At 34.4% G+C, this 20,300-nt stretch overlaps 1 protein-coding gene across 2 annotated transcripts; it reads right to left on the bottom strand.

Moving 5' to 3' along the window:
• Positions 1-1,910: 1,910 nt before the first annotated feature.
• Ac3 (Adenylate cyclase 3) lies at positions 1,911-20,300 on the bottom strand. 2 transcript variants are annotated; one of them, XM_036370437.2, is made up of 21 exons: positions 20,034-20,300; positions 13,811-14,373; positions 13,559-13,745; positions 13,331-13,490; positions 13,116-13,265; positions 12,252-12,370; positions 12,037-12,148; positions 10,044-10,171; positions 9,707-9,865; positions 9,511-9,649; positions 9,230-9,432; positions 7,728-7,886; positions 7,461-7,665; positions 7,116-7,362; positions 6,971-7,043; positions 6,829-6,904; positions 5,555-5,780; positions 5,410-5,492; positions 5,002-5,349; positions 4,180-4,287; positions 1,911-2,565 (listed from the first exon to the last, which is right to left on the bottom strand). In XM_036370437.2, exons 2-21 carry the CDS (start codon positions 14,121-14,123, stop codon positions 2,350-2,352), a joined length of 3,411 nt encoding a protein of 1,136 aa, XP_036226330.2. In that variant the 5' UTR covers positions 14,124-14,373; positions 20,034-20,300; the 3' UTR covers positions 1,911-2,349. The 2 variants fall into 2 exon arrangements, with proteins under 2 accessions (XP_036226330.2, XP_014102566.2); XM_014247091.3 differs by having other exon boundaries at positions 13,811-14,258.

Here is a 20,300-nt window from a genome sequence, read left to right as displayed (position 1 = left end):
CACACTTGTCTTGTTATATTTATGTGCATTTAAATATACGCAAAAAGCTATAACGTAACATACGAATAAGTATGTACAGTCTAAATTCTCAACATTATACCATTTTTCAGAAAAAAAAAAATCCGAAAATTTTTTCATATTGGAACTGATTATATTAACACCAAAAATATTTATTATTTTTTGTACAGTATCTGTTCATCTTATTATGACCGCTGAATGAAATTATTGATATTTTATAAATTTATAATTTATTAATAAAAAACACATTAATATTTGTAATTTGGAAGTGTGCGGCAATGTGTTCTCTCAACCATGGTTGCGAATTTTTGAATTAAAAAAAGTTTGAATTAAATATTATATTTTGAATTTAAATTAAATTAAAAACTAAATTTTACATTTTTTTATGATTAATGTTTTAAAAATTAAAATTTCAATTCACATTAAATTGTGAATTTTCCCCCAATATTGGCATTAAAAATGTAAAACTTAATTTGTAATCCAAAATGTTGGGGTTACAAGTAAAAAATTTTTAATTTAGTTTTTTATTTAATTTAAATTTAAATTTTGATTTTTAAACCAAAAGTTTTTAATTAATATTTTTAATATAAAATTTAATAATTAAGTTTTCATTCCCAATATTGTAATTTAATTTTTTTATTTGAATTTTAACTTAATTTTAAAAACTTTAAAAAAAAATTTAAAAATTAAGTTTTTATTCCTAAAATTCGTTTTAAAAATTAAAAACTTACCTTGTAATATGTAATGTGTTGGGATTAAAAATAGAACACTTAATTTAATAGAAAAATCTGTAATTGCAAAATTGAAAATAAAAATTGAAAATTTTAAAATTTAGTTTTTAGTCGCAACATTAGAATTAAAATTTATAAAATATTAATCATTTGAATATGCAAATGTGCTCTAGAGTACTGAATATGACAGCACTACGCGAGCTCTAGTTCAAAATAGTAGAACAAGAAGAACAAACTGGAAAAAATGTAAATTCAAAAATATTTTTTTTTTATAATACAAATATTTTTCGATTTCGTTTTTGAGATTAATTTTTTTTCAATCCTCTATTTGGAAATAAAAATATCACTTTTAATTTTTTTAAATTAGATATTTGGAATTAGAAATTTAAAATTTTTTTCAATTAAAATATTCTGGATGCCAAAAAAAAAAAATTATTTAAATGTTAACTCAACTAATGCACTATTTGCAACTCTGCCCTCAACACACTCTCTTTTTTTACAAAAAAATTTATTTTGTCATAGAAAATGACAAAACCTTCAACGGCAACAATAATATGTATAGATACGTACAAATTAAAAACTAAATAACAATCAAAGATAAAATAATATTTTTTGTTACCTTAAAATTAAAAATATGAATATATTTTTAAACATATACATATACATACATATAAATTATAAATAATCAAATATTTTCAAGTGTATGGCTTTGAAATATTCGGTATTATAAAATATTAACTGTTTTAAAATGTATTGCTTTGAAATATTCGGTGAGCTGTATAGTTAGAAGAAAGTTTCTTGCAAGATAACTATAAAATATCATGCGATTTCGTTGAGTGTGCGATTTTCTTAGTTTAGTTAACCTAAAAGAAAACAATTTGTCGAAATAAAACCGTTAAAAATTGCGGAAAATATAGATGTTGTTATAATAATAAAAAATTAAATAATATACGCTTTTTAAATGGTAAGTTTGTTTTAAAAAACTATATTTTTATAATATTAATAATAATAATAGAAGTCTGGCAGTTAAAATCGGGTATACAAATAAACCCAGAAAAATGCAAATATACATTCTTACAAAAACAATACTACTTTAATTTTACTATTTAGCTAATCACATTTAATAAATATATTTAATTACTAAATTTTTATACTTTTTAATATTTCTTAAGTTTGTTATTTGCTTTATGTTATATAGTTTGGTATATACTTATATATTGTTAAATAACTGTATGCTATGCTATTTTTTAGTTAAAGTTTTTTAGTATACGTATGTATATTGTATGCTTGTAGGTATATATGTATGACTGTTTGAATATTGCTTCTGTACATTTTCTGTTGCTCTTGTTTGGGGACGTAAGAACTTTTCGGGGTGTACATTATGAATATTTGGACTTCCATATTAATATTATTATATGCAATTTTTATTTTCAGTTTTTTGGAAGCCATTACACATTATCTTGCATATTTCTGTTACAATTAACTTATATAAGCTTTTATGATTATTATTATTTTTTTTTGTCTTAGTATATGTAGTTGGAGTTGTTTTTACTTGCATGCATATTTGTTGTTGTTATCTTTTTTATTATTTTCATAAAATCTAGTTTATTAATGCATCTCTTTCGCCATCAGCCGATGTATTTGTTTCATGTGCCAGCACATCTAGTAGTGGTGTTTTTATATCAGGTTCTAATGCTGAGTGGCCATTGCATTGTTCGCTAGTGGGTTGTAGGTGATTTTCTACTGCCTGTTTATTTGGCTCTTCTGTCGTTTGACGCATTGCTTGTTTGTTGATGCTGCCCTTATCGGTTTTACCCTGTTAAAAATTTTGAAATTCAAGAAAGTTTGTTATTGAAACTGAATTGTTTGGAATTTTTTTCATTTTTCCTTTTTTGTTGTTAATATTTGTATCTATCTCACTCTCAAGTGTTATAAGTGAGTTACAGATTACTATACAGATCACATCAAACATTTATAAAAAGTTGTATATAATATACGTATAAAAGTGTTTATTAATAGATGACTTTAGTAATCTGTCTCTCGCGTATATAAGATCAGAGTATTTGGATTACGCCATATTGCGATAGAAATATAAGATTTCCTACTAAAAATACTTCTCAGACAGTTTTGTGATTACTTGACTCAGTATTGCTTGAGCAAGCGTTAAAGATAGGAACCAGCATATAGAAAATATGCTAGATTTTACAGTTTTCTTTGATAAAGAAGGTCCAGATACTGTAACAGTCAATCATGCGAAATTTTGGTTTCGTCGATTCCGTTCCATTAATTTTGATGTCCAAGATGCACCGCGTTATAAAATGCCAGTTGTCGAAAATATCGAATAAATACGATAAATCGTGCGGCGTTAACGATAAAAAAATCTCATGGACTGAATTTCCATCTGCGAATCGTTCGCATTTCTTAAGCGGATGGTTACTGGTAATGAAAAGTGGGTGACTTACGACAATCCAGGTGAACCGGCGTAAACTTTAGCAGAGAGTCGTCAAATATGAGCTGCTCTCTTACGGACAAACTTTCAGTGCGGACCTGTATTGTCAACGATTGGACTGTCTGAAGGAAGCTTCCCCCTGCGGGTAGGGGTAAGAATTTACCCGCGGTAAGGCATGCCTGTCGTAAGAGGCGACTAAAAGCCAATATGCACTATGACTGTTAATTTATTTTGCCCAGAATTATCGCATAGTAAATGATGTCAGAAATAGTACTATAATACTCAGCTTGAACTGATATTATAGACTTTAAATGAAATCCCAAATACTGTGGTTGAAACCCTAAATGCAGGAAGAACTGAAAATTCAGCCTAACTGTTTTTTCAGTTCTAAAAAGAAGTTGCAAAAAGCAACTGGGTTCCGTACCCGAAAACGGAAGAGGTTTTAGGTCGGGCTCGAATCTTACCAAGATGGTAGTGTGGGCCCAGACACACTGCCACTGGTAACCAAATTAATACTTGCAAATAGCTCGTATTATTTGGGGACCTTATCAACGCATTGTATTGATACGTTGTGCTTTGGAGCACCTCCACCTTTTGGAGGTAAGGCCGTCGCCGGCAGGTACTCACGTAAATCAACAACGAAAGTTGTCTGAAGTTATTGCCTAGAAGTAGCAGCCTTGGCCAATAGGAAAGATATTGTGTTTCATCACAGTAACGTCAAGCCATAAATATTGATGGTGACTCCGCAGCAGCACCGCAAGCCTGTTTGGAGGTCTTATGCAACCAACTTACAGACCGGTCTTGTCACCAAGTGATTAGTACCTATTCATGTTCATTGTGAATGATTTTATTAGTGAAAAATTCGCATCAAGAAAAGCTTCTGAAAATCGACTGTTCAAGTTTTTTTACTGTGCTAAATAACATCTTTAATTTAATGCATATATAATAAATAGTTTCACTCGATCTTATATTAATACTTACTTGTAGATAGAAAGTCATAAGTTGCCCTTTGCCCTTCACACTAACAAGTCCACGCTGTTGGAAGGTGTAACCGTATTCTTGGAGAATGCCGCAAGTCTCGTCTGTCACCTGTCAATAAAAAATCGAAAATATAATAGTAAGCATGAACGAAAAAAGCCCTAAAATGTATGCATATTTCTTTAGCAAGTACCAAAGGAGTTTATAAGTTATAAAAGAAGGTTCTACAAGATTTCAAAATACTACAAATACAAGATCAATCCATCATTTTAGAAAAAAAACGTCATAAATTTAATAAAAATAAAATTCTTGTTTTAATTTGAACAGATTAAAAGTTGAGTTAAAACTCCCCAGTCTAGTTTTAATAAGCCAAAAAAAGTGAAAAAAATTCCATTTTCGAAATAAGGACTATGAACATACGAAGCGAAGAAGAAAGGACTACACTGTCCACGCATTAAACCGAGATGTGTTTTTTACTTCAACAAATTCGGTCGAATATTCGGAGGACCGATTTTTTAAGAGTTGCAGTATCTCTATAGTCTAATCTATCTCGGAGAATTCAAAATTTAAGTTTTGTGACAAAAAGTGAGCGCCAAATAAATTTTCTATTAATTTGACAGAATCTGTTGTAATAATTTAATTGTTTATATATACAGACAGACGGACTTTGTTAAAACGGCTCAGCCCGTCACGCTGATCATGTATACCATATATACGCTTTATAACGTCTCCGACTTCGTGACAAACATAATATACCCTATTCAGGGTATAAACATACATACACATTGTAGCATCTTATCCAGCCAAATAAACTGTTTTCTTTACCTGTATGGCGCCTGCTTTGCCCGTGCTTTCCATGCGCGATGCCACATTTACCGTATTGCCCCAAATATCATAGTGTGGCTTACGTGCACCAATTACACCAGCCGTGATGGGTCCATGATTGATACCCATTTTGAGCACAAAATGATTGAAGGACTGTTCATTGATACCCTGCAAAGCTTTCTTCAACTCCAAAGCGAATTCGACCAGAACTTCCAAATGTGACCAGCGTTTGGTGATCGGATCATCCGGTTGACTTATTCGATTCGAATTAATGCCACTAGCAGCCATATAAGTGGAACCGATTGTTTTGATCTTAATAATATCTTGAAATTGTGGTAGCTCCAATAACTGTAATTTATTGCAGAACCTTGATAACACTTAAACATAAACAGCAATAACAAGACTTACCGCATCGAAATCTGAAATAACTTCATTGAGAAAGCGTAAACACTCAAGACCTTGATTATTAACAGTTTCCTCGGAATAAAAATCTGTAAAAGTTCGAAAATAATTAAAATACTAGCTGTTTGAGGCAGATGCTAAAATTAAATACCTGAAAAGTTGGGCATGCTCGCAAACAGCACACCCACCTCAGCATAACTCTGCGAGTAGAGATCATCGTGCGATCGTTTGGTATTCTTCATAAAATGCTCGGCCACATGCACCGGTAGTATGTTGTAGACGAGTGCCTCGTTTCGTCGTCGCATATCTGTAGCCTTCTCACGCTGTTCAGCAACCTCGGTTTTCCATTTGAATATAACACGATCCTCACGATCCACCTATTGTGGGATGTGGACTTGTGTTAGTATTTTTATTGGAAATACTATATGGAATACATTCTTTTATAACGAAGTAGCAAAATAATACTCGAAAGGATAAGTTGTTAAGCTACAAAAAATCACGTCTTTTACTTCGTACATTTTGGTTTAAAGCTTGTAACAGATGAGAGTGAGAGAGATAAAAAGAGCTTAATGAAATTTAAGAGTTGTCATTTTGCTATCGTGGTTTATAATTTTACTGATTTACTATGACTGGACTATATATTTCGTATTAACAAGCTTAGATCTATAAATTTTAATATGAAGAGTACGAGTAGATGATAGGTCCAACTTCTCCGAATATACATATGTAGTCTATGTTTTCATTTTATCTGACATTAAAATCTCAGAAAACAAGAAAAAACGTTAACTTCGGCTGTACCGAAGCTATAATACCCTTAACAGGTGAATTTCATATAGCATAAAAGGGTTTAAAAAGATCTTCATATTGATTTTGATCGGTCACCGATCTGAGCAATTTGTTCGCAGAATGTAGTGTAGTGTAGTTGGAAAATAATCTGAGCTGAATTTTGTGAAGATATCTTGTCATATAAAAAGTTTTGCATACAAGAAATTGATTTTTATTGGTCTTTTTGTAGTTTTCCATACAAGAACATGTTTTTGATCGGTGAGTTTGTATGTATGTCAGCTATATGCGATATCGGCGGTTTCGACAAATGAGCAGAGGGGAAATATATGTCTGAAAAGTTTGAGATCGATATCTACAACTAGGGACTAGTTCGCGCACATACAGACCCGATCTGGATGTTTAATATAACCTGAGGGTATAAATACACTCGATGTTTGACAATATCTCAATCTCACCAAACTTACTACTCAGTTGTAAAATTATTATTTCCATCGCTTTTGTAATCGTAAGGCAAATTATACGAAACCAGCTGGATATTCCGAGTTTAGTAAGGTTGGTTAATTACCTCCAGAAAATTTGTATTTAAGTTGAATGTTCTTTTACCACTCGCTTACAAAAAAATAACTGTATTATACTTACATGACGCACAAGAAACGACAATGCCAATGTGACAAAAATTAATACCGCCGACAGTCTGTAAGCGGTAGGTAATGTGCTAAAATAATAAAATAACAGATTTTCAATATTCCTAAAGAGCTTTAAGTTACTACTACTAACTTACGGATTAGCTGCCAGTTCATCCTCGAATGAATATAAATCGCCCAAGAGGAATACATTGCAATAGCAATGGAGTGCTAAAAAGAATATAGTTTATAAATTTTATTTGAATTAAATTAAATTCTAAAGGATCACCCGATCACACTCACCTGTTATAACGATCATCAGAACAATTTTTGTAATATGTGTCAGCTGGGCAATGACGGCGATCGCAATCAGTATCAACACAGCGTAATTACTCATGTATGAGGGAAACATATGAATTTCGTCCATGGTCGAATTTGCTAGCAATGTTGCCAAAGATGGCTCTGCTGCCACAATAATAGCTTCGGTGATGGGTTCGATTTCGCTATCCAAAACAACATGATCCGTTTTCAAGTAGGTCACGTAGAAATACTAAAAGTGTAAAATGAGTTGCGCAAGTAAAAAAATATCAATATTCAAGTGCTTTCTTTCTTTCTTGCTCTCTACTATATCTCTATGGTATTACTCACCATATCCACAACATTACTGAGCCCTATGGTCATAGCCAATATAATCGCAGTCAATTCTCGCACAAATGTTATGTCGTTGAAACGTTTGCTAAGACTTACTAATGATTCGGGTAAATATTTTGGAAAACTCTCAGCTATTGAAATGAAGATGAGCATAGCCATGGGTATTAAAGGTGCAGAAATATTTATCAGATGCAGCTGAGATCTAAAGGAGAAATATAATTTTTTTTAGAAGTATGAAGAATTCAACGCTTAATTTCAACAAACCTTGGAAGCACTGCATAAGAGTAGCCAATGTCTAACGCCTGCACTAGCAATGTTGCGAGCAATGGTAGCGAAGAGTAGGGTTCACGATGAGCTGCATATGCAGCTTCCAAACCATTGTTTTTAAATTTCAAGAAGATATTCGTACAGCTCGAGAGATCTCTGCAAAAGAGAAAAAATGGAAAATTAATGTATAAATGAGAAAGATAAAGAGGTAATAAAGTGTTATGTTATATAACGCAAATAAAAAAATATCAGATATTTAAAATATATATACAATATAAATTATTTGGAATATTTCACTGATCAACCGTGAAAACATATTGTTCTAAAACTTATGCAGCCCTTAAAACTCAAACATCAAAAACGCTGCTTAGCCGATAAACTACTTGTATTATCTTAGTAAGTGTAACCGGAATGCTGTATACTCTTTAGGAGATGTCTTCCAAACAACTTTGAAAACACTTTTAAAACCATTTTCAATTTTTGTCTGCGGAAAGCTTTAAAGCTCCATTGTAGTCATATCAATTGCAATACTGCGTAAAATAGAGAGACACTTGATCTGTATATTCCAATATTAAAAACTATCCAACGGACTTTTAGAGTTTTATTAGCGCTTTTGTTCAAAAACTTACTTCAATATAATCAATATGTTTCTTAGTAGCAAAAGTACCAAACAAAATTTATTGATTAGGATTCAAATCATCCGGCCATTCTAAGTTGAAGTATTGCGTAATTTTATTATTTCTGAGCTACACTTAGTTTGGATTAAGATGGCTGTGCCAGATTAAAAACACGTGGGATTCTAAAACTAAATATACTATAGTTAGAATAAATAAGACTTTCCTTGATCAAAAGGGCTACAATACCTGCAAGAAAATTTTATAAACATAAAACGATAACGATTAAGACCTCATGTCGAGCTCTAATAAAACTGGAAAGATTTGCCTAAGGCGAATTCACAAAATACTTGTATCATAGGCCTCAACAAGGCTGATACTCTAACCCCATTAATATCGATAGCTACAACCCTAGTTGTTGTTGTTGTAGAGGCAGAATTCTGCCGAGTTGACAGTCCTTGGCCGGAATAAATCCGATCATCGACTGTCGTGGGAACACTAGTTGTTTTCATAATCTCTCCCTGATCGTTTTGCCTTTTATTCGCGCTGATTTAATACCGTTTTGACAACAACGAGGAATACAGCAGGAAGTACAAGTACACTCGGAGAAAAAGAGAGGCAAAGAGAATTGTTTAAAACTTAGAGCCTGGTCTGCCAAGCTTATCTCCAAAGCAATTAATCCGATACACATAAAAATTGGTGTCACTTTGACGACCCTAACCTCGCTTTAACGGTTAACCATAGGATTTTTATACTCTGAACAGGCTGTGTTAAGTTTGCCTGTGTTAAGATGCCCTTTTATGCTATGAGAAATGCTCCTGTGAAGGCGGTAACTTTTTTTCATGTTTTTTTATCATTATTGCAAAAAAAATTGCTTATACTCACTCATGACCATCTCGTGCGATTAGCTCCTCCTGTAGGCGTACTTTGAAGTTGGTGTTCGGACTGAATGATTTCACTTTACGTACACTGCCAGCAGTGTCATCGTCAACTGTTTTCTCAACGATGGCTAATTTCTCAGCCTCAGTTTTTTTACCAGCAACAATTTCACTACATTCTCTGTTTCTTTTGGCAACGGGCGAGGAGAACTGTTAGAAAAACATTTAAAAATTAAATAAATACTATTCATATTAAAAAATATTGTATAAGGTTTTTCCAACATTTACCGGTTTCAAAACATTGGTTATAAAATAGGTCTTTAGACCCGCTATACGCAAAGCCTCATCCATGCGTTCACCATATGCCGGTTCCACCTCAAAAGCGCCATTAAGAAAAGCAAGAGTTTTGTCCGAAATATGCACACGTCTGTAGGTAATAAAATAAAAACTAAATTGTTCACTTGCCGTATGGTAATGCACTCACCCGGCTTTGCCGCTTGATTCCATTTTATTAGCCAACTCAACATCTTTGGAATATATATCGAATTGCCATTGCCGCTGACCAAGTATGCCAGCCAATATAGCGCCGGTATGTATGCCCACTCTCATATCAACAGGCGAATTGGCCTTCTGCTGCACATATCTGCACACAAACGCACACAGACAAATATTGATGCAGAGAGACACAGAGATGTTGCAGTATTATAAAGAAAAATGCAAAAGTTTGCCATGAAACTAATACACACACATATACACTTGTATGCATGAATATGTGGTGTAAGCATTGCAAAGACCCCCGATGGGGTGTGGCGTATACTTACTTAATAGCTTCCACCATTGAGAGACCCATATGTACACAGAGTACAGCATGGTCAGGACGTTCGTCAGGTGCACCACTAATGCAATAATAGCAATCGCCAAGGATTTTAATTCTTAACTGATGGTATTTCTGTGTAATTAAAGGTGAGAAAAGTGACAAGTTTACTTTCGTACCACTAGCGTATATACATATGTACAAGTATGTGCACATGTGTTTGTATGTGGCATCAGTAGATGCCATAAATATGATTGATCTGCAGGATGTGTTGTGTTGTAAGCGAATGTCGGTGTGAAGGCCGTTAGGCTATTAGCAAGTTATGTGTTAATGGTGCATATGCGTATGTGTGCACATGAAGGATGCGATGTGTTCATATAAAATAATGAAAAATTTGCCAAATGGTCTTAAAGGAAATAGTAATAAAATATTTCGAATAAAAAAGAAAAAGAACAACAGTAAGCATGCTATTGTACAATTCAGAAACCTTCGCGCATGAAACTAGATGCCACTCGGCAGATATAATATTTACTTTTCTTTAAAGGGTTATAACCTCTCGACCACTTACTCACTTAGCGTGCATTCAAGGCGAGTTGAGGAATGTCTAAACTAACTATCAATGGCATCGAATCACTTTGCGATAAGAGTCGTATTGATTCCAGGGCAGGGCGGCATCGCAAAGCTGACGAGCTAGCAAGAAAATGTACTTTAGACCGGCTATCAGTAGAATGGGAACGTATCGGTGCTCCGCGCTCTTCTTGCACTCTACTACTAAATAGCTGGTTTCGCAGGAGTTTAACCATCTAGTAAACTCTTCGCCCTCAGTAAGGCTCTCCTTTTCTTAGCTGTAGGGGTTCGAAGTGGTCTTTATCCTATGTGCATCCATGCGTTAAGCTTGTGAATCTTATTGGATGCCAACTGTAGAAGCTGTTTGAAAGAACATATCAACACTTCACTGTACCGTCTTTGCGAGATTAAGGTGTAAACACCCGTGAGCTCACACTTTAAGACATTCCGCTATGCTGCGGTGATTTGAAATCAAACGCATAGACAGAATTATATTGGCTTCAAAGCGCTTTTTTCAATTACAGGAGTTATATTTTATGGCTTCAGAAAGGACTGTATATAGTAGCACAAGGTCGACCTCATCTTGAGGATCAGCCCTTGAACTTAATGTAACCTCTCAAAACCTTCACCGCAGTTAAGGTATAGGTATAAGGTATTTATTGGAAGGTTGTGACGAATATGTTTCTGTTCTTGTAGAAATTAATTTTCAGGTCAAAATTTAACAGTACGGAAGTAAATATGGTACCTGAAGCCTTATAATATTTTTAACTAATTATCTAGTTTTCTTGCCGATTTTTTTACTTAATTAAAAATATAGATCTTGCTGCTATCCAGCAACTGAAGGGTTTTATTATTTTACATGTAGCCAATGAGTTTTTGGATTTAAATGCGAAGCTTTTTCTTTTCAAAAATGGAGCCGTCGTCCGTGCGTTGAAAGCATTACAGATTGATATCAATGGTGATCAAACTCTCTAAAATAGTATTATCTTTCTATCCAAGAGAGTTGCTCATTTTTTCTTCTCCTGAGCTGGAGCGCAGATCACTTCGTAAAGCTTATATTTTCCCCACTATGTTGATGATAAAATATTATGGTAGTCAATTACATACTAGAGGAGGTATTCTAGATGGCCTGTAGAATCCATTGTGCAAGTGGTGGAACACGTTTTAATTTAGTTTAGTTGATGGCTGAAAGAGCATGAGCTTTAACTAAAACTTATAATGAAATTACGAAAGAATTGCTTTAATTGAACGTACTCTTGTATACGTTAACTTAAAAATGAAAATTATTAAAAAAATCTTTGGAGGTAGGACAATTTAGTAACTTTAAAGACACTACCTAACCTTATTCAAAGTTTTGTAAATATTTCAAATTAAAATTGGTTAAAACATTAAATTCTATATATAAAACTACTTTTAGTTAATAAGACATTTACCTCAGATAGACTATCAAAACGCGCAAATAGTTCGTTTAACATTTTAACAAGATCCTGCGCACTGTAAGTAGACGATATGGCTGTAAATCCGACGATGTCCGCATAAAGAATGCTAAAATCATCAAGAAAAAATAAAAATAAATGTGTTATTTAAAAAAATATAAACATTTTTAAACAAAAGATAAATATACATTTACATTTTATTCATTACATACCTCACATTTTCATGTCTGCTCATGTAAATTTTCTTGAACGGCTCCGAACTTGTTGAACCGAGATCCTGTCGCATTTTTACAGCCACATGTTTCGGTAGTACAGACAGTAGTAAACGTTCCTGGGTAAAAATATGCAAAATATACATATGTAAACAATATATGTTAGTTGTCTCTTTATACGAGATAGGATAATTAACTAACGAGACTGGTGCTTGATGTAAGAAAGGGCACGACCGACAGTCTTTTCTATAGAATAAATTTACTATTTGTAACTAAACCTATAGAGCCGCTGCTTTCCATAAGGTTTCATTTTTTATTACCTCAGAATAGAACCAAGAAAATACAGACAGAAATCAGTGAGTTCCCATCTCATCAAATTTTACCCAAACTGACAAAAAAACAACATTTTAAAGTATTTTTAAACAAATCATCATTATTACCTTTAAAATAGGCTCCTTTTAAAAAAATACAAGCAACGCTTAATCCAATTTTCCATACCTCTATTATAAGTCTCAGCTGCAATGGCCTTCGTTGCCTTCAGCGAATGACTTTTAATGGCTTCAATGGACTTATGGTGCGTTGCCCGTAGCGGATTTTACAGTTTCGAAAACAGAAAAAATCACAAGGAGTCAAAATATGGTGACTGAATGATGACTCTCGTTTCGTGTTTGGCCGGTAATCACCTTGATTTTAGACCGATTTTGACGTTTTTTTCCGGTTCGGCTCATTTTTGGAGTATTAGCTAGATTGTTGAACAATTTCTATGTCATATTCTGTCATATTCATAAACCCACGTCCCGGTATCAGTCTCGCAATTTTTTTACCTACACATCGTATTGGAAAACTATTTTATATATGGCTAACCTGTTCAGCGGATTGTTCCTCGATAACCATTTTGACTTCCAAACTTTTCTTAGCCTCCAGAAAAGCACGACGCTGCTTCGCTTCACTCATGAAATAACACAGCACACCAATAAGAGCAGCAGTGAAAATCATAATAACACTAGCTATCATCTAAAAAGATTCGAATGTATTTTTACATATTTGAAAAGCTATATATTACTGCTTGCAATATTTACTTGCTCCCAGAAGAGTGGTCTCATATTTCCATAGGTAAATGCTGTTAGGGGAAACATAACCAAACTCGCAAAGCCCATTACACAACCACCATAAAACAGCTGCATGGGCAAGGTAATATAGATGAGAAAGTTGAAAAGTGCAATCCAACCGAGAACTTCTCTGTTGGAAAAAAAATAAAGAGGAACTAATATACAACTTTTATAAAAAATTTAATGAAAATTTCTTACCTTGGCGACGGTTTCGTTTGCAGCTCATAATAGGTTAGAATATTGGCGAAAAATAGAAACCAAAGCATAAGCGTACCGTGTAGCGTTAAACGCTTATGCACCGTTTCGAATCGCTTGCGGTCGATCACACGTCGATCCAGCATTACTCTCATCATTATTAATGTGCCGATCGAAAACACGAGAAACGCTTTGAGCATATAAACGCAAATGACTTCAATGGGATAACAAATGCTACTAACACAAACTACTCACCATTCGGCACCACCTCCGATTGGTGTGGTATAATCAAGATCCATATAGTGCAAAGAAATGTTGCAAATATGAACCATTTGGAGCCGGCACGCCTCTGTTTGAAGACATAGTTGTGAAACAGTTTTTCCAGCACCGCTTCGGGTATATCGACGACATTATTGTCCGCATTGCCATTCTTGCCGTCGCTGCCGGCACTACCCTTTTCAGCATCGGATGCGCTGTAACCGCCGTTCTCCGTTGTGGAGCTCGTTGGTTTGTTGTTCTTTCGTATGCCATTCAACGGTATATTTACCGTTGATCTGGTCTCTAGCATTCTGAAGTTAGCCTTATATTTGAATTTTATTCGTCGCTTTGGTTTTGGCTTTTTCCCAGCTTCACCCAGTTTGGTGGTTTGTTTTTTGTTTTGGCTTTGTTGTTCCTTTTAAATTTAATTCGATTGTTCGTTTAGCTGTGATGGCGTTAATTTAATTGCTACCCCACTAAATATTGGTATTGACTCACAACCAATTAAGTGTGTATGTATGTGCATGCCACGAAAATGATTTGTTTCAGTATGCTGATACCTGTTGTATGAATGAAAATATTATGGCGAAAAAAGTTTCAATAATGGAAGGAAGAAACACGTGGACAAGCAAGTTAAAAACTTATTATAGAAGATGTTAAGATTATTAAACCGCGTCTGTGCTATAATTTAAGGTTTGGCAAAAAGAAATCCTTTATTTTTCCAATAGATGGTTCAAATATGTACAGTCAAATATGGACACCAGCAAAAAAAAAATACGTCATCTTGTAGAGTTTTTCTTCGATAAAGGCGAAAACGCAAGCTGTATGTAATGATGTGAAAGATGCAGCACGCTCTGAAAGGTCAACTATCGAAAAAAATCGTTAACAGAACATAATGAAAATGATCCAGTCCGACCTTCATGTAAGTACTTTTTCCATTGCCCAGGAGCTAAACATTGCACAAAAAACCGTTTGGAATTATTTCCATAAGTTTTGATGTATTGAATTGCAACAAAATCGATCCATTTTTGAAGCGGCTGGTTATTTGTGATGAAAACTGTCAGGAAGATTTTGCTATGTATCTAGTGCAATTGGCAGAGAATCATACTCTATGATCTGCTCTTCTACAGCCAAACTCTTTATAAGGGCCTGTACTGTGAACGTGGTTTCCATTTCTGGCAAAAGCAATCACCCAGAAGCGGTCAGCTTTGGTCAATAGGAGAGGGAGAATGTCAGGCCACACACACACATAGACACAGAGTGTCTCGTCAGAAGCTCCAGGAGGAGGGATGTTCTAGAGCATCCACCTTATATTCTAGATTTGTCATCAAGTGATTACTATCAAGTTTTTAAGGTTTGACCAGAGCTTATATCAGAGTGGCGTTATAAAATAATGTGAAATGGTGGTAAAGTGATTTTAAACAACCAAAAATATTTGAACTAAACCTTAAATTTTATGCAAAAATAATGCATATCTATTTCTACTACTTAATTTTTTTCGCCAGCATGCCAAAAGGATTACGCCACCGTGAAGTTTAAGTGAAAAATATTGTCGCGACCTTCGAATATGGAAATTATAGTTTTTATTTCAGATATTAATTTAATTGAACGAAAAAGCCTCGTAGCGCTGTTTTTCTGACTCCCAAGCACTCTTTTTGCATTTGCTCTGTGTCTACTAAATATCTGCAAAAGAAACTATAAACTATCAAATTTAACAAAAGCGGAACCCATACAAGAGCAAATAAAGCGCTGGATAAACCATGCTCTGAGGAAGAATCCACAGGACAGCAATACGAGGTTGTCGTTCGACTGAATTCCGCAAGCAAGCAGAAGTCACGGCCAACCAACATTAATAAGGAGAAGGTCGGTACTGAGCGAATTAACTGTCGCAACCTTGTAGGAATTTGGTAGGATGAGATGATATTGTGTGGAGATGAGGTAGCACGGTAAACTCCAAGCCAGTACATGTTATAACTGGTCGAACTTCCCAGAAGTGGTTGACACAATTTAAAAGTAATGATTTTGGCTAGGAAGACGAAGAACATACTGGGCGGCCAAAAAGCGGCCATTTTAAAAGCAGTCGGATACATTCTAATACATATAAGAAAATTGGGTGCTATAGGAATTGAAGCCAAGAGACGTTGAAAGAGGAATTGAGACGTCATAAATGTTACAAAACGAACTCATTTTTACATTGGATTATGACTGGTAATGAAAAATGGACGACAACTCTAAATGCAAGAATTTATATGTGAAACTTGGCTAACTCGCCAAATCAACGACAAAGCCGAATATACAATACATGACGCCATGATAATGCTTTTTATTTGCTGGGGTTAGAAGGTTTGTGCTGTCGGGTGAGACCTTTTAATGAGAAACATTACCGACAACAACTTATTCAATTGAAACAAGCGGTTGCAGAAAAACGCCCAGAATTAGCAATTAGACAGAGGCAATAATTATTGCCATCCATATTCCACCATTACAACGATCGGCCTCACGTTGCAAGACCGGTTAAAAACGATTTGGAGCACAGCGGCTGGAAAGTATTGCCTCACCCGTTTTTTAGACCAGACCTTGCCCCTTCTCATTACCATTTGTTCCGGTCCTCACTCGAATACGGTGCATGTCAGAACAGGATATCAAAAAATGGTTTGACACATTCTTGATCGCGAAGCCGGCGCAGTTCTTTTTTGATGCAACCCACAAATTGCCAGAAAGATGGGAAAATGTTGTAGTTTCTGATGAGCAATACTTTGAATAATACTATTGTACATGTTTTTTTTATAAATAAATGTTCAAATTTTGGAAAAAAAATCGCACTAACATAGTTATATTTTCATTGCTGTTTATAAAAGTAGCCAGTGAAGTCCTAAAAGACTCATTCTTATAACTAAAATTCAGCTTACGGCTAAACGCAAGTATAGCAAGCGATTTGCATGAATGGAATATTCAATATTTAATCTATGAAGCTTTAACTAGCTTACGACACTCGATATTAAGATTATATTAGTCTAACAATTCTGGTCCTGCATAAATGATTTCCTATCTCTGAGCAATTAAAATAAAAAAATACATATGACCAAGGTTCTAATACACCTGCAAGTACAAATAACTCTGTTACGTATACGAGCTTGCAACCCAACGTATTAGTAGCCTACAATAAAATATGACTGCCAATCGCAACAGGATGCTTACGAATGCGACAGTAGAATAATTTCCCACTGGCGGTGATTAAATATTAAAAACTATAGTTTTTTTTTTCTACTTTTCCGCTTTGCATATTTGCTAATTAAGCACACAGAGGGCTTTAATCTTTCATAAGTTGCATACATAGTAGGCGCACAACCACTGTGAGTGTCAAGTTCAAGCCTACAAAATTAAACTGTCACAAAAAGTTAACAAATAAATTTTAAATAAAGCAAAATCCTTGCCAATCATGCGCTACTAAGCGCTCTTATACAAGTATATTGCCAGTGTTTGAAAATCCTTTTTAATACCGTTATACGAGCAACGCAGTTTCCTAACTAAGCGCATTCAATATTTACACGGAAATGTGCTAATAATAAAAGCCATTGCCGCACAAACAAAGTGGCGACCAAATACAAATCCCCATCGAAAAGTGGGTGGGCAAGGTTGTAGCATAGTTAATGCCTCACTCAGACGGCTTGGTTGGTTGGTGGGTTATGATGGAATGCGCTGAAAGCTTTTACTTCGCGCTAACACTTAACTCATCCACGAAAAAGGAGCCGCACGGTCAATTTTAGTTTCACTATGTACACATATTTAAACAAAAGCAACAAAAACAACTACAAAGATCAGGTGCTTTTACTGGACTGCCATATATACTTGTATGTATGTTAGTGTATGTACGTATGTATGTATATGTTTGTATTTGTGTCGCTCACGACTTGTAGGAGCTGCTCAAGGTCCAGCCAATGTCTTTGTGCGAATGCATTTATATGTTTTTATGGTTGTTGTTGTTTTTTCTGTGTTGTTAGTTGTTTTTGTTGTGTGTTGGTTTGTGTAAGTGTTTGCGTCTGTTCGCGCTGCTTTCACATCCGTTTATATGTAATTAAGCAATAGTTCATAGGACATGCATCATGTAGGTGTGTATGAATTATGTTTGTGCGTAGGTGTGTGTGTTTTGGTGGCATCACAAAATGCATTACAATTTTTTCAAGGGCTACGCTATTACTTTCACTTTATTTGTCTGCTTAATCATATGTATATAATTAAATATATATTAGGGTGTCCCTTATTATCCAAGTGTGCTATTTTTGAAAACCCCCATAAGCTTTAATTTCTGCCCTAAAACAAACACTTTATTTTCAATATTAACTTTGCCTAAATCATATTTCTTTCTCCTTATAATATTTTGCATTAAATAAGTAAACCTACAACTTTGAAAAAATGATATTCGAATACAAAATTTTGCGCTTTACAAAAAAGATATCGATGATTTTTTCCATAAAATCAGTTTTTTATAAGTTATACGTTTATAAGTATACGTAGTTAAAGTTATACTTCAAATGCACTGCGCCTCAGTAATTCAGTAACTGAGCATGCATACAGTACCGTGTCGTACATGGCGTATGAGCAACACAGAATGTATCAATAAATGCTCAGTACATTTGATGCATAACTTGAGGTGCGTATAACTTTAAAAATAATGTTTGTATGACAAAAAGCAATGCCTTCTTTTTATAGAGCGCTTAATTTTGTATGCGAATATCGTCTTTTTAAATTTGTATGTTTATTTGTTTTGGCGACAAAAAATTTAATGTAAGAGATCGAAAAATCCTATGTTAAATACATGGGAAAAGAAAACAACGGTGTTTCGTACCTTCTTGCTCGTTTTTTGTCGGATATTTCAGTTAGCTTCTTTACGTTGGATAATTTTTTTAGCACAAAAACTGAAATATCCGACAAAAAACGAGCAAGAAGGTACGAAACACCGACCATAGAATTGAATACCCTTCACAAATAAAGAACTCTCCGTACAAGAACATGCTTTTGAACTTTAAGCTTATATGGCAGCTATATGATTTAATCATCCGCACTGAACAGTATATTCGCAGATTACACCGTCACTTTAGACAATAATCCATGTCAAATTTCTTGAAGCTAACTCGTCAAGTAAAAAAGTTTTCCTTACAAGAACTTGATTTTGATCGTTCAGTTTGTATGGCAGGTATATGTTATGGTGGTTCGATATCAACGGTACCGACAAATGATCATCTTCTTGGAAAGAAAACGATGTGTGCAATATTTCAGAGCGATATCTCAAAAACTAAGTTACTAGTTCGTGTATATACATACGTATTATAAACTTCGTGGCAAACTTAGGTTATATTATATTTGAGAATATAAACATTAACTTGCGAAATAATGAACACCCTAATGCATATACACATGTGTGTGTTTAACTTGCATTTCTGTTTTTAGTTAGCACGTTTTTGTTTACAATCTACTCACATGTCACATTGAGATGTGGTAAAAATTTTAAATGCCATTTCGCAAATAAATTCCCAGCACGCGTATCCGCACACATACACACGCATTTACTTTGAGCAACGCACGCTCGCAGACATTGACACAGGTCTTGCGTTTCAAATGCAGCAAGCGGAAACTGGCAGCACTTTATGCTAAGATGGCTGAAAGGAAGCCAAACACCCAACAACACTCTGAACGAACTTTGTCTGCCAAGGCAGTCAGGCAGTCAGCGAGTGTGACAGCTAGCCAAGATGTCTATATGTATGTGTGTGTATGCGCTTAGGTGTCACGCACTGGCAGAGTTCGGAGGTGTTTGCCGTGCTTGTGTATATATTTGTATATATGTTGGTATATATGTTTATGTTTATATAGGTTGCAGTATGTCCGTATGTCTGCTTGTCGAAGGAAAAACTCTTAAAGCTCATTGCGGGATGTTGTGAGTATACAAATTAAGGGATGTTATATGTGTATACACATGTGGCCATTCAATTTTCGTGCAATACGTCAAAAGAAAGAGAAAAAAAGAAAAACACTAAGTTAAATAATTTTCTACTGCCTAATTTTTCACTTCCTTATTTTCAAATCAAAAATTTCCACGAAAAGAAGTTGACTAGCCGAATTTATGTGGCAGGCATATGTATGACGCGCAACATAAAGGTACACACACAAATCTTGACATTGCTGCCGTTTATAAATTGATTGCCTGGTTGAAGTTTTTTTGTACCTTTTAACATTTTTTCAACACAAACCACGAAGCATTGCAAGCAAGTTTTGACATTTTCCACTTCATTTCACACACAAGAAAACTTTTAATATTGTTTAGCATGCTTTTAGGCGTTATTTGTATTCCGAATTTTTCACCAAGCACACTTACACATATATCTTTTTTATATTTTTTCAACAATTTTTTTGTTGTTTTTTTTTCTGTTCACAAATATTTGTTGTAACACAATTCGTTGTGCGAGTTATCGAGTCAGGTGTTCATCCTTAA

Source organism: Bactrocera oleae, chromosome 3, assembly GCF_042242935.1.
Source record: "Bactrocera oleae isolate idBacOlea1 chromosome 3, idBacOlea1, whole genome shotgun sequence".
Taxonomy (NCBI): domain Eukaryota; kingdom Metazoa; phylum Arthropoda; class Insecta; order Diptera; family Tephritidae; genus Bactrocera; species Bactrocera oleae.
The sequence above is the reverse complement of the archived record's forward strand: the minus strand, read 5'-3'. Positions and strand labels throughout refer to the sequence as shown.

What these genes read in the sequence shown, in the direction of transcription:
- Ac3 (XM_036370437.2), bottom strand. Translation starts at nt 14,123, where the DNA reads ATGCTAGAGACCAGATCAACGGTAAATATACCGTTGAATGGCATACGA. An exon ending in GACCACTCTTCTGGGAGCAA is followed by an intron (nt 13,266 to 13,330) that starts GTAAATATTGCA and finishes GAATCTTTTTAG; the next exon opens with ATGATAGCTAGTGTTATTAT. An exon ending in TGTCGTTTCTTGTGCGTCAT is followed by an intron (nt 5,781 to 6,828) that starts GTAAGTATAATA and finishes ATCCCACAATAG; the next exon opens with GTGGATCGTGAGGATCGTGT.